Here is a 15,124-nt window from a genome sequence, read left to right as displayed (position 1 = left end):
TCTCTCCAACATCTCGATCTTTCAAGGAACTTTTTCAACTCATCAATTCCCATGTGGTTTGACAAGTTTACAAGCCTTGTTCATCTCGATCTCAAGGGAAATCTTTTTGACAGCATTGAGGGAGGCTTATTCTCATTCTTAAAGAACAAGCGGTACCTCAAGTCGTTGCGTTTGTCTGCTAACGAAATCGGAGAAGAGATTTCAACAACCCAAAGAAATTCGTCGAGACTCAATGAGAATAACTTAGAGAGTCTAGAGATACGTGGTAATCTTCTTAAGGTTGCTTTGCCCAACTGGTTAGTGCACTTTACTAACTTAAAATACATTATGCTTCCCTACAATTCCATATCCGGTTCAATCCCTAGTGTCATCGGGTCATTGTCGAACTTGGTAACACTAGATCTTTCAGATAATGGATTGAATGGGACCATTCCATCATCATTAGGTCGGTTGTCGTCATTGAGATGGTTAGATCTTTATAATAATCAATTGGCGGGGCATATTCCCAAGTCATTAGCAAAATTGCGGGCTTTACAAGATTTGTGTCTTGCCAGTAATCATTTGACCGGTACTATACCCAGTAGTTTCGGAAAGCTTTCTCATCTCTTGGGTCTGAATCTTGGTAATAATTCTTTGGGAGGTGTGATTTCGGAAATCCATTTTTCTAATATGTCAATGCTCAAGTTTTTGGATGTTAGTGACAATAATAACTTGACTTTCAAGGCAAAACCCAGCTGGATACCACCTTTCCACCTTCTATTCATTGTGCTAAAATCTTGTAAATTCGGAACTCCATTTTCCCAGTGGATTCGGACACAAGTGGAAGCCGAATGTATCATACTCTCCGATGCTTCCCTTTTTGGGCCCCTGCCAAATTGGTTAGCCAACATGACGTTCGACGAGCTCAATCTATCTCACAATCAAATTACTGGACCCTTGCCTAGCTTATCTTCTAACTGTTTCGCTTTGGATCTCTCCCACAACTCGATCTCTGGATCTCTTCCGACAGAGATTGGTGTTATGTACCGATTAGATTTTCTGTATCTCAATGATAACCTAATTAATGGTACAATACCGTCATCGTTATGTACCGTGATGGGCATGTGTGCTTTGAATCTTGCCAACAATAAGCTATCTGGCAGTATTCCGGACCGTTGGAAGTGTTCTTCATCTCCCTCAACTTTGTCATTCAATAAGTCGTCTGCAGTACCTCCATGCTCAATGAGACCCGTCATTTCTTTCCTACGCTTGAATGGAAACCGTCTCAATGGGGAGATTCCTCTGTCTTTGGGTTATTGCACAAGGCTAGAAATTTTAGACCTTGGAGAGAATAACTTCTCTGGTAGCATCCCGACATGGTTCGGCGAAAGCTTTAGTTACTTGTCGATCCTGAGGCTACGAGAGAATAGGTTTACGGGAAGCATCCCTCCGCAGCTCTGCTCACTCTCAGGATTGAAAATATTAGACATGGCAGCGAACAATTTGAGGGGAACGATCCCACGTTGTCTTGGCAATATGAGCGGCATGATAAACTTCAATCAAGTCAATCCATTTGGATCTCCATTGCCATTATATCCTTTTTTGGGATCAGCTTGTGGTTGAGATCATGAAGGGACGATACAATGAATACACCAATATTGATCTGCTACTTGTGGTCAATTTGGATCTCCCAAGCAACCATTTGACCGGGTCAATCCCCAAAGAATTTGCTTATCTCGCGGGATTGCATGGCTTGAACTTGTCCCACAACCTTCTCTCTGGAGATATTCCCATTGGCATTGGGAACATGACGTCACTCGAATCTCTTGATCTTTCGAACAACCACCTCTCGGGGACAATTCCGCAGGGCATTTCAGCGTTAACATTTCTGAGCCACCTCAACCTATCTCAAAACAACTTCACCGGGCAGACAGAATACAATGCAAGCCTCATCATCATATCAGCCATCTCGTAAGCTGTGGTACCAAATCTGGCATCTGAAGGCCCACCCTAAAGTTAGAATTTTTCTCTGGAACCTGTGCCAAAATGCACTCCCTACCAGAGAAAGCCTATACAAGCGCAAGATCATACCTCAGCCAGTTTGTCCTTTTTGTAATCACGAAATCGAAAGCGGTGGAACATCTGTTTTTGCTCTGCCCTTGGACCGGCTCGGTTTGGAATGATCCTGCATTAAATATACAGTCAGAACATCACGCGGATGGACGAATGGCTACAAAATCACCAACAAAAGCCAGCTAACTCACTTCCCTTTGAGAAAATCGCAGCCCTTCTCTGGTACATTTGGAAAGCAAGGAACGATCTTGTATTCCGTCGAAAACAAACACCCCCCCTGTCCCCCCCCCCCCCCTCCCCCGAAACACTAATTGCTTCAGCGGAGTCGATGATCAGCAATTATTGTAAGTGGAACACTAAAAGTTCAACACTTGACTCGAATCAAGCTCACTTACCCTTGAATTGGTGTCCGCCGAAGAATCAGTCCTTTAAGATAAACATCGACGGTTCCTTCGTAGCTGGTAGTCCAGAGGGAGCGATCGCAGGAGTCCTCCGAGATACCTCAGGAGTTCTGATAGACGGATTTGCTAAAAAAATCCGAGCTTCCTCGCCCATCCAGGTGGAAACCCTGGCTCTGGTGGAGCCGTTGAAGCACTTCAGTTTGAGAAGAAACGAAGTACTGTACTTGGAGACCGACAGCTTGAATCTCTTTGAAGCCATGCAGGAAAAAACTCACGTGCCGTGGGAGGTGGAGGCGCCCATCTTGGATGCTCAAAGCCCAGTTAGCCTATTTTAACAACATCACCTTGGCCCATTGTGGAAGAGTCGCAAATCAAGTGGCTGATTGGGTAATTAAGGCCCGAAGATTAAATACTCTTCCTCCTTCTTGGTTATCCCAGCCCCCCAACCTCTTTAGGACCTGTTGTGTTTTGATGTCCCTTATTTGAGCGTTTTGTCTAAGACTTCTTGATGATAAATAGAACTTCTTTCCGACCAAAAAAAAAAAAGAGGTGACGTCGCTGATTTGCGTCTATTAAAAATGGTGATATTTCCGGTTCTCAAATTTTGAACATGATGAGTTTGCTTGGAGATTTATGTATTGTCAGCGACCGTATGGAATCTGAATTTAACCTTACAAAAAGATTACTTTGAGGTTGCTTTACCAAATTTAGCTATATCTGTGTTTACCATCTTACTTTGCTTAAGTTGAACACGAGTTATTTTTTAAACTACTTCGGATCGTCGGTTTTTTGCGCAACTACTTGCTCTCTTAACGAGGAATGTTGTTTATGATCATCCCATATCTCCTAGAGACTCGTCGAAGTAATTTTCCAAAACCGTGTTTTAATCCTTCGATTATGTTTATATTTTGCCTCGATTCTCGATTCTTCTGTGTTTTTTGAGCTCAGAGGCCTCTTGATGATATCCAATCTAAGAGGATGGAAATTGATGGCAAAGCCGTACTCTTAGCTTCTCATTTCTTCCCCTTCATGAATGACCTTTGGTCTCTCTGCTAAAAATCAACCATGCTTGTCTCCAGTCTCAACTAGGCTTTTTGTCCGAATTGTATATAGAGTTTGAATTCCTCAACCTTCTCATATTCATCATCCATCCAAAAGCTCGTTGCTACATTTTTCTCTACAACAAAGGTGGTGGTTAGATTCTGTCTTTTCTGGATGCTATTAGCAGTGATCGCGAATGTTTATCCCCACTCATTATCAGACTTGTTTTTCTAATATAAGATAAGATACATATGCTGTTCGATTCTTTTCTTTTGGGAGCATTTTATTTTATGATAGCTCTGAGTTTCTTAGTGTAGTTTATATGTAGGAATGGTACTCTGACCCTTTCACTTTCTGCACATGAATTGCGTTATTGATCCCTTGCTCAATTACCATCACTATTAGTTTAGTGATTTGCATTCATAGGAAACACTAAATAACTAAAGAATCAAATTACATCCATGGAAAACAATCGACACACGTCTATTGAAAGAAAAGCCTACATAGAGATAGTTCCTTTACAGATTGAACTGTTAATGTTTTCTATGGTCGAAATCATCATTTATCTTGAAAATTTATGGACGAAGCAAACTCAAGTTTGAAATAGGTGTTGTGGGAGAAGAATTCAGAAATAAAGAATAAAAATTTACATTTGCGATGCTGTGAAAGTGATCGCAGTATGTTTTTCGCTGTTGTTTCCTATTGTCTTGCTTTTTGAGCAATGGCCGAGAATATCTTGTGTGTAGCACGGGCAACAAGACTAGTTGAAATTGTCATTTTAAAATTGGTAATTTGATAAAAGTCATGACGTGAAATGGACGGTGTTGTTATAGACACGCATTTATACATAGAAACAATCATTAACCCAAAAGACTTGACTTAATTAGGTCCGTGTCCAGCACTGCAAAAATTGAGCGTAGTGTCCCACGATCTCCTTAATTGGGCTGCTTTTCACTTAAACTAATCTGTAGTGGTTGAATTCTCTCTTCCGGATGGGGCCCTGTCATTAACTTACAAACTCCCACTTACAAGAACGGACGTGCCTTCTTTTATGACTCTGATTATGGTATGTGGACCTTACATGTGCTGCACATACATCCTTTGAGACAGTACACTTGCATCCACATCAGGTGCATGTTATGTAACCACACCGCATGAGAAATGAGCAATCTCGTGCCCTCTCCCCCGCCCTTTGGTTCTTCATTTCGGGTGTATTTAGAACTTGTGCTCGTGTGATCTCTTCCCTTCCATTACTTTGCTTATCAATGTAATGTAATTAGCACGCTGTGAGGTCTAATTCGCAAAACAATACTCTTTCTACTGTATCTTCGCATGCCAAACTTTGCTCTCCGCTCTCTCTTTTCAGCCAAATTTGATTTCTACTCGGCTTCTTTTCTCGCATTTTATGTGGCCGAAGGTCATAGTGCAAGATACCTGTTAATTAGGGCTGGTCCGGACAGATTTAAATGGGCCTCCAATTCTTGGATCATTGGGACGGACAGGGAAGCAGGCAAAATTCTAGGGTCCGGACAGATTAAAATGAGCACTGTGAATATTCCAATACACTAATCGTTATTAGTTACCTGTTATATATTTTTCATGATAATATTTTTGTATCGGAAAATGTTATTAAAAATAGTAGTTCTTGTCTGAACATGAAACTTAGTGGTTCAGATACATTAAAAACGCATTATGCCGCCTATATTATCTATATTGTAACTACAAAATCATGTTTTATCCTAATTACATGATCAGTAGAAGTCCACCCTTATTGTACCACATTTTTTACAAGTAACAGTTTCGCGATCCCTTTTTCGTTCCACGTACCGGTCCACACTCCAAGTAACCTAGGTCTTGCTTTTTTTTTTTTTTTGGTCTGTCCTTCTCTAACTCTCAACTCACTCTCAGACTTTTGCCCTGCCTCTTGCCGGGCGTGGGAGTCGAAACCCACATCTTAAACTACACGTCCCCATCCCTAGCTTGAAGTATTTGGATATTAGCGATAATTTACTTGACTTTTAGGGTAGATCCCAAGTGGCCCTTTTCCAACTTGGAATCATTCGGATGGATTCCGTCAAATTTGGAGCAACATTTCCACAATGGATGGGACACAAGTGGAGGACCACGGGATATCTCTCTCAAATGGCACCATTTTTGGGGGCTTTGCCCAGATAGTTAGCCTAACATGTCGCTTTTGTGGCTTGATTTCTCCCACAACTCCATCTCTGAACACTCTACCTTGGCCGACTGATACCAGCGAAGTCGAGATAATGAAATTTGACTTTGCTTCAATTTGATTCTATCTTAAATTTGTGGTGCTTAATTTATTATTTTTATTCAATCGATTTTCAGGAAAAAAGTTGGACATGGTTGACCTTTTGAGACCTACTACCCATTTTGTTTTTTTTTTTTTTTTTGCCTTTTCTCTCTCTTTTAGGCTATCTCCAACTTTCATATGTTTTTCGTAATTTTCTTTTCTTTAAAGTAATTGCAAAAATAAGCAATGACCATCTCCTAAATTGACACCTACCTGCATTTTTTATTTTTATTTTTGGCCTTATCTTTCTCTTCTGGGCTCACAAAAGATCGTAGAAATAATTTGTCATGGAGCATTCTACAAACATATAACCATTGCAAAAATTTTGCAAGGCAGTAAAAATATGACTTCCTCAATAAGGTGTTGGCTTAAATGGTAATAGAGCTTGCTTCTCTCCTTGTCTCTTAGTTTCAAGTCTTGTTGTGAGCACTTTAAGAGTAAAATTTTGAATGCACCAAGCCGATGTGGGGAGAGCACACCTTTAAGATCGTTCGGGTAAATGAACCAGTTGAGGTGCGCGAACACTGGTATGGATACCACGTGACCGCTAAACTTAAAAACAGAATATCGCTTCTATCTCATCTTCTTTTGAAAAAATACATTTAAACTTTATTATACCATCTTACTTAGATCACGAATAAAGTGAGGCACAGAAGGTGAGTATTATTAGGTAGAAATATTTATGAAAATAATACTTTTATTATAGGAAAGTTGGACAACATTAATATGCAATTGATTTTCTCTTGATTGAAATACATCTATCAAAAGAAAAGCCAACAAAAAGAAAGTTTCTTTAACAGACTAATCGCTTATATTTCCTATGGAGCAAATAATTAGTTATCTTGAAAATAAAGATAGATGTTACTGGAAAAGGGTTCGGAAATAAAGAATCAAATTACATTTGTGATGTTGTGAAAGTGATTACGATATGGCTTCTCCGTTTGTTTTCATTGTTTTGCTTTTTAAGCAATAGCTAACAAAATTCTGTGCATAGCATGGGCAACATAACTAGTCAAGATAATTATTTCGAAATTGTTAATTTGATTAAGATCTTAACTTAAAATGGACGGTGTCTTATAAACACGCATTTATACAAAAAAAACAAGTGTTATGAATAATGACAAGGAATCAAAAGACTTCCTTCCAAGTTGACTTGGACTTCTCTTCCAGATGGGGTCCAGTCATCAATTTAAAGACTTCAATTCCAAGAGTGGATGTGCCTTTCCTTCCTTACCATAATTATGATAGAGGACCTTAAGTGTGCTGCATATAGAATCTATCATATAACATGCTGGATAGACTTGAGATTTACCTATGATACAATAATTTGGTAGGATTAGTGCACAAACATTCATACATACGGCGAAACCAACATTTCTTCTAATTCATCACAACGGTCTCTTTTCTCTTACCGTTGTTAGTGGCTTTGAGTGTCGATTCGCATGGATTATTGCCTTTTTCTTGAGTAGCGGCACAACAGATGCAGCCGTTCCTTTGCCAACAACTCGACATAACATTGCAGCACTAAAACTGAAAGTACAGGAGAAATGGTACCCCTGGTACCATCACGATATGGTAAACGCAATTCAAATCAAGTTAAGGAAAAGCTTCCACAAATTCATTCACAATGACTAAAACTAGACTCTTTGGTTTCCCAGCTTGCAGGTTGGGTCGAGATATATGAAGGCTTGGCGTTCGTTGCCGTAATGGGCTCGGGACATGAAGTGCCAATGTGTCGCCCCTCCCAGGCACATACTATGCTCAAGAGCTTCCTGTCTAATGCACCAATGCCCAAGCCACCTCCTAAGCAGACAAGCTCCGCCTGAAGTCACTTGAGCTATGATCCCACAAATGCTCAGGTTCATCGTTAAATGAAACGGTTCTGGTCAATCTTTTGTTCTTGATGCAAAACTATTGAAGCCCTTGCAGTATGCTAGAAGCTTGGGAATTTCATAAGAAGTAGTTGGTTGGAAGTGCTTGATATTTCTTCTTGTTAATTTCGAGTTCTCGACTAGAATGCGGAAAGCCAGTGACAATACCAGTTGAATGAAATGGACGTAATTAAGGTTAAAAGATCAGCCTTTTCCTTCTATAAATGTACAGTAAATAATCCTACCACAGACATTACATTCCTTTCTTTTTTTTCCGTAGAAAGTAACACCACACAATTGACTCGATAAACTGTATTAGCGGTGGCCTCTCTTCTTTTTTCATTTGGACATGACGAGAATATTTTCAGAACCGCCCCTGACATCAACAGGTATTATCCCGGAAGTTGCTTGATTTAACGACATAGATGGAGAGAAGGTTCACTTGACCTGGTGTTATTTGCGAATAGTCAGTATTTTCCTTAACTATAATTGACACTCAAACGGTGGTAGTTACATTTTATAATAATAGAATGCATATGCACAGCAAAGTCTCTCCGTGATTTTGGCCCTTAATTTTCTGACCGAGGAGAACATACTAAAATGAGCATTTCAAACGTCCCAATACACTGATCTTTATTACTTATCCGAAATATATTTTTCGTGCTAATAATTTTTTATTTGAAAACATTATTGAAAATAGTAATTTTTGTTTGAACATGAAACTCAGTGGCTCTGATACGTTCGAAACACATTATACTGCCCACATTATCTTTATTATAACTACAAAATCATGTCTTATCTTAATTACATGATTAAAAGAAGTCTACGCCTATCGCTTGGTACAAATGATGTTCCGCATTCCCATAATTTATTCCCCGTACTCAGGCGATCCACACTTCAAATAACCTAGGTCTAACCTGCAGTGTTTGGATATTAGCGATAATTACCCGACTTTTAGGGCAAAGCCCAACTGGTCCACTGTCCAATTTAGAATTATTCGGATGGGTTGTGTAAAAGTTGGATCGACATTTCCACAATGGATGCAGACACAAGCGGAGGACCATGGCATCTCTCTCTGCAATGCCTCCATTTTGGGGGCTTTGCCTACATGGGTTAGCCAACATGTGAATTTTGTGGCTTGATTTGTCTCACATTCAAATTACCACGCCCTTAATATATATACCTTTTAACGGTTCCAATTTAGATTAGGGGTGAGCGGTTCCCGGTCCGGTCCGGTTCCAAGGTGGAACCGGTTCCCAATTTTGGGAACCGCGGACCGGACCGTCGGTCCGGTACGGTTCCGGTCCGGTCCAATGGAACCGGTTACTTAGAGTTTAGGGTTTTTTTTTGTCAAACACATAAGGTTTAGTTCACATTTTACTAATTTTTGTCAATAAATTTTTGTCAATGAAGTTTACTTAAGGTTTAATTCACATTTTACTATTTTTAATCAATGAATTTATGATAATGAAGTTCACTTAGAGTTTAGTTCACATTTTATTAATTTTTTTAAAGAAAAAAATAACAAATATATATATTAAATAGTCGGTCCGGTCCGGTCGGTCCGGTCCGGTCCGGTTCCCCCTTGGAACCGGGAACCGGACCGCCCGGAAACCGGTTCCGCTTTTAGGAACCGGGAACCGGACCGATAGTCCCGAGAACCGGACCAAACTTGTCGGTCCGGTCCGGTCCGGTCCCGGTTTGGGCGGTCCAAGTTGCTCACCCCTAATTTAGATCTCTTAGACAAACTTAATCTCTCTACCTCTTTCAATCGTGTCTCGGTGATATCGTGATGAACGGTACATTTCCATCAACCTTATGGGCAATAAGACTAGTTAACATCGTTATTTCAAAATTAGTAAATTTAGTTAAGATAAATCGTGAAACGGATGGTATCTTTATAAACCCGCAGTGTACACCGAGAAACGACCTTAATATGAATAATAATGAAACGAACCCAAAAGACTCTGACGTGATCCGGGACTGGCACTGCAAAAAACTGGACAGAGTTCTGCACTTGCTTCCAAGTTGACTTGGACTTCTCTTCTAGATGGGATCTGGTCGTCAATTTACAGACTCCAACTGCAAGAGTGGATGTGCCTTTTCTCCCTGATGATGACTATCATATGTGGACCTTAAATGTGCTGCATATACATGATACACATGCATACACATAAGGTGCATGTATGTAACCACAACTGGTCACATTAAAAGAGAAATCTCTGCCTGCCCTTCTCTATAAATGATCTAGGTTTGATTAGAGGACCCTTAAACCCTCCACTCTAAAACATGAATTCATCCTCTCCCTCATTGCTCATGGGGAGATATTGTTCCCAAGTGCTCACACTAGTAGTAACTCTATTCGTTATTTTAGATAATTCATGTGTGTGCTTCTGTAGCAATTCAACGTCCATTTGCAAAGAGCAAGAAAGAGAGGCTTTGCTCCAGCTTCGACAAAGCCTCTTGGATCCATCTGGCTTGCTTTCTTTGTGGAAAGGCCAAGATTGCTGCATATGGAAAGGAGTGATTTGTGATAGAGTATATGGTCATGTCATCGAGCTGCAATTACCCCAACCAAGAAATGACGAAACTAGTCTTCATTTTCCCATGGAATCGAAGCTCTTCCTGGCTGGTGAGTTGAACTCTTCTTTGCTCCACTTGAGATACTTGAACCACTTGGACTTAAGCGGGATCGATTCCAATCATCGAAGAATACCCGAATTCCTCGGTTCGATGAAACAATTGAGGAACCTCAATCTGTCATTTGCTAACTTTCATGGAACGGTTCCCCGACAATTGGGAAATCTCACCAAGTTGGAAGTCCTCGATCTTCAAAATTACAATAGAAAATTGATTGTGGATGATACCTCGTGGGTTTCTCATCTTCAATCACTAAAGTACCTCGACATGAGTGGTTTAAAGATTGCAAACGCAAAAGGCCTCATACAGGTGATCATCATGCTCCCATCTTTATCAAATTTGAGCTTATCAGACTGTGGATTAGATAATTTTCATCTGTCTTCTAATCACTTGGTCAATTCTACTTCTCTTGTTCATCTTCAGTACCTCGATCTTTCGATGAATCATTTCAAAGGTCCCATCCCGAGCACTATATTTCAAAACATGACTTCTCTCCAACATCTCGATCTTTCATGGAACTCTTTCAACTCATCAATTCCAATGTGGTTTGACAAGTTTACAAGCCTTGTTCATCTCGATCTCGAGGGAAATCTTTTTGACAGCATTGAAGGAGGCTTATTCTCATTCTTAAAGAACCACCGGTACCTCAAGTTATTGCATTTGTCTTCTAACCAAATCGGAGAAGAGATTTCAACAATCCAAGGAAATTCGTCGGGACTCCATGAGAATAACTTAGAGAGTCTAGAGATACGGGAGAATCATCTTAAGGGTGCTTTGCCCAACTGGTTAGCGCAGTTTACTAACTTAAAACACATTATGCTTCCTGCCAATTCCTTCTCCGGTTCAATCCCTAGTGTCATTGGGTCATTGTCGAACTTGGTAACACTAGATCTTTCAGATAATGGATTGAATGGGACCATTCCATCATCATTAGGTCGGTTGTCGTCATTGAGATGGTTATATCTTTCTAATAATCAGTTGGCAAGGCATATTCCCGAGTCATTAGGGAAATTGCGGGCTTTACAAGAGTTGTGCCTCGACAGTAATCATTTGACCGGTACTATACCCAATAGTTTCGGAAAGCTTTCTCATCTCTTGAGTCTGGATCTTATTAACAATTCTTTGGGAGGTGTGATTTCGGAAATCCATTTTTCTAATATGTCAAGGCTCAAGTATTTGGACGTTAGTGACAATAATAACTTGACTTTCAAGGCAAAATCCAGCTGGATACCCCCTTTCCAACTTCAAATCATTTTGATGGGATCTTGTAAATTCGGAACTCCATTTCCCCAGTGGATTCGGACACAAGTGGAAGCCAAATTTATCGTACTCTCCAATGCTTCCCTTTTTGGGCCCCTGCCAAATTGGTTAGCCAACATGACGTTTGAGGATCTCAATCTATCTCACAATCAAATTACTGGACCCTTGCCTTGCTTATCTTCTAACTGTCACGCTTTGGATCTCTCCCACAACTTGATCTCTGGATCTCTTCCGACAGATATTGGTGTTATGTATCAATTAGTTATTCTGTATCTCAATGATAACCTAATTAATGGTACAATACCGTCATCGTTATGTAACGTGACGGGCATGAGTGCTTTGAATCTTGCCAATAATAAGCTATCTGGCAGTATTCCGGACTGTTGGAAGTGTTTTTCATCTCCCTTAACTTTGTCATTCAATAAGTCGTCCGCAGTACCTCCACGCTCAATGACACCCGCCCTTTCTATCCTACGCTTGAATGGAAACCGTCTCAATGGGGAGATTCCTGGGTCTTTGGGTTGTTGCACAAGGCTAGAAATTTTAGACCTTGGAGAGAATAACTTCTCTGGTAGCATCCCGACATGGTATGGCGAATGCTTTAGGTACTTATCGATCCTGAGGCTACGAGAGAATAGGTTTACGGGAAGCATCCCTCCGTGGCTCTGCTCACTTTTAGGATTGAAAATATTAGACATGGCAGTGAACAATTTGAGGGGAACAATCCCACGTTGTCTTGGCAATATGAGCAGCATGATAAACAGCAGCATGATAAACGTCAATCAAGTCAATCCATTTGCATTTTTACGGCCATCATATCCTTTTTGGGATGTATTATATCCTTTTCGGGATCAGCTTGTGGTTGAGATCGTGAAGGGACGATACAATGAATACACCAATATTGATCTGGGTCTTGTGGTCAATTTGGATCTCTCAAGCAACCATTTGACCGGGTCAATCCCCGAAGAATTTGCTTATCTCGCGGGATTGCATGGCTTGAACTTGTCCCACAACCTTCTCTCTGGTGATATGCCCATTGGCATTGGGAACATGAGGTCCCTCGAGTCCCTTGATCTTTCGGACAACCACCTCTCGGGGACGATTCCGCAGGGCATTTCAGCGTTAACATTTCTGGGCCACCTCAACCTGTCTCAAAACAACTTCTCCGGGCAGATTCCAGAAGGAAATCAAATCCAGACACTTGACGATCCTTCCATTTATGCCGGCAATCCTCTACTCTGCGGTGATCTTCTAAGAAGAAAATGCCTCGATGCCGAGGCGCCTCAACCTCCAAAAATCCCTCACCCTGAAGATACACATGACGTGGATAAGCTTGAAGAGGCCTTGTTCTACGGGGTCGTAATGCTTGGGTTTGCGACTGGGTTTTGGGGCTTCTTTGGTGTTTTGCAGGTCAAGAGGGATTGGAGACGTACATATTTCAGCTTTGCGGATCATGCAACAGACAAGGCATACGTGGCTATAGTGGTGAAGGTAGCCAAGATGAAGAGACTGAGACGGTCAAGAAGCACATAAATAATGAGCAATCTCTTGCCGTCTCCTCCCCTGCCTTTGGTTCTTCATTTGGGGCTGTGTGAAATTTCTTGTGCTTTCCAATAGTTGGCTTATTGATGTAATGTAATAAGAGTGCTGTAAGGTTTCCAACTTTGTCGCAGAATATGATGTCTGCAGATTGAGAGATGGGCTTCAATTGTGATGGATGCATGGATGCTCTCCCACCAAGCTGAAGGTGGAGAAAAAGAAGTGAAGCGAAAGACGCGGTCATTTTCCCAGATTCAAAGTTGAATACAACTAAAATTTCAAGTCCGAAAGAGGGTTAAAGATCAAAGGCAGATTTGCAAAATTTCAAACAAGCCAAGAGAAATCTAAAGCAGGGTTTATGAGATGTTTGTTTTAATTAGGCAAATTTCAAAATCAGATCTGCCAAATTTCAAAAAGAAAGAGAGCTAACAGATAGTAGAGGTTCGAACAAGAAACAACTTTTTGTTTTTTTCTTAAATTTCTTTCTTCTAAATTTTTTACAATTTTTTTTTACATACTTTAAGGTTTTCAATAGCCCCTGTTTTCAATAGCCCCTTTGGATGCCACATGTAATGCCGATTGCCGACATGGCTTTTAACAGGAATTTAACAGCACCGTCCGCATTTTCTAGCAAATGGCATTAGAAATTTACCAATTAAATAAAAAATCTGAACGGAACATTTTGCAGCTTTTCCAATTCCTTTTATGAATTTTTCCTTCTGTCGTCTCTCTCAGTATCTATCCGCCGCCTGAATTTTGCTTGTCCCCTAAAGCTGAAGTTGTTCTTCTTGTTCTTCCTTCGGCCATTTCTCATATACGTTAGGACTCGTTATCAATAGGCGACCCAGCTTTTGAGTCCATGGAAGATTTGAAATGTTTGTTGAGTTTGAATTCCTCGACCCTTCTTAATATATATTCATCATCCATCCAAAGCTTGTTGCGATATTTTTCTTCACAACATTGGTAGTGGTTAGATTCTGTTTTTTCTCGATGCTTTTAGCAGCAATTGCGCATGTTCGTCCCCACTCATTGTGAGACCTGTTTTTCCATTATAAGATAAGATACATATGCGGTCCGTTCTTTTCTCGTGAAAGGATTTTTTCCTTGTTTTTTTTTACGATAGCTATGACCCTTTCACTTGCTGCACATGAATTGCGTTACTGATCCCTTGCTTAGTTACCATCACCATTAGTATAGTGATTTACATCCATGGGAAACACCATTTGCATAACTAAAGAATCAAATTACATCCATTGGAAACAATAGACATACATCTATTAAAAGAAAAGTCCACATAGGGAAAGTTCCTTTTACAGATTGACCCGTTTATGTTATCCATGGTCGAAATCATCATTTATCTTGAAAATTTATGGACAAAGCAAACTCAAGTTTAAAATAGATGTTGCGGGAGAAGATTTCAGAAATAAAGAATAAAAAATTACATTTGTGAATTGTGATGTTGTGAAAGTGATCGCAATTGTTTTTTCGCCGTTGTTTTCTATTGTCTTGCTTTTTAAGCAATGGCCAACAAAATCTTGCGTGTAGCATGGGCAACAAGACTGGTTACGATCATTATTTCGGGTAATTTAGTAAAAAATCATAACGTGAAATCGGTAGTGTCGTTATGTACACGGATTTTCACGGAAAAACAATCAAAAGACTTGACTTAGTCCGTATCCGGCACTGCAAAAATTGGGTGCAGTGTCCCACGATCTCCTCAATGGAGGAGCTTTTCACTCGGACTAATTTGGAGAGGTCGAATTCTCTCTTCTGGATGGGGACCAGTCATCAATTTTACAAACTCCAATTGCAAGAATGGATGTGCCTTCTCTTCTATGACTATGATTACGATATGTGGACTTTACATGTGCTGCACATACATCCTTTGAGACGGTACACATGCATCCACATGAGGTGCATGTTATGTAACCACACCGCATGAGAGATGAGCAATCTCGTGCCCTCTCCCCTACCTTTGGTTCTTCATTTTGGGTGTATAAAAT

At 40.4% G+C, this 15,124-nt stretch overlaps 1 protein-coding gene across 1 annotated transcript; it reads left to right on the top strand.

Moving 5' to 3' along the window:
* The first annotated feature begins 12,471 nt into the window (after positions 1-12,471).
* Positions 12,472-13,280, top strand: LOC130134966 (receptor-like protein EIX2). The gene has a single exon (XM_056303031.1). The coding sequence runs from the start codon at positions 12,612-12,614 to the stop codon at positions 13,113-13,115; it is 504 nt and encodes a 167-aa protein (XP_056159006.1). The 5' UTR covers positions 12,472-12,611; the 3' UTR covers positions 13,116-13,280.
* Positions 13,281-15,124: the final 1,844 nt, after the last annotated feature.

This window comes from Syzygium oleosum, unplaced genomic scaffold (genome assembly GCF_021117445.2).
Source record: "Syzygium oleosum isolate NSW1041296 unplaced genomic scaffold, Sole_v2.1 Sole_v2.25, whole genome shotgun sequence".
In the NCBI taxonomy this organism is placed as follows: Eukaryota; Viridiplantae; Streptophyta; class Magnoliopsida; order Myrtales; family Myrtaceae; genus Syzygium; species Syzygium oleosum.
The sequence above is the reverse complement of the archived record's forward strand: the minus strand, read 5'-3'. Positions and strand labels throughout refer to the sequence as shown.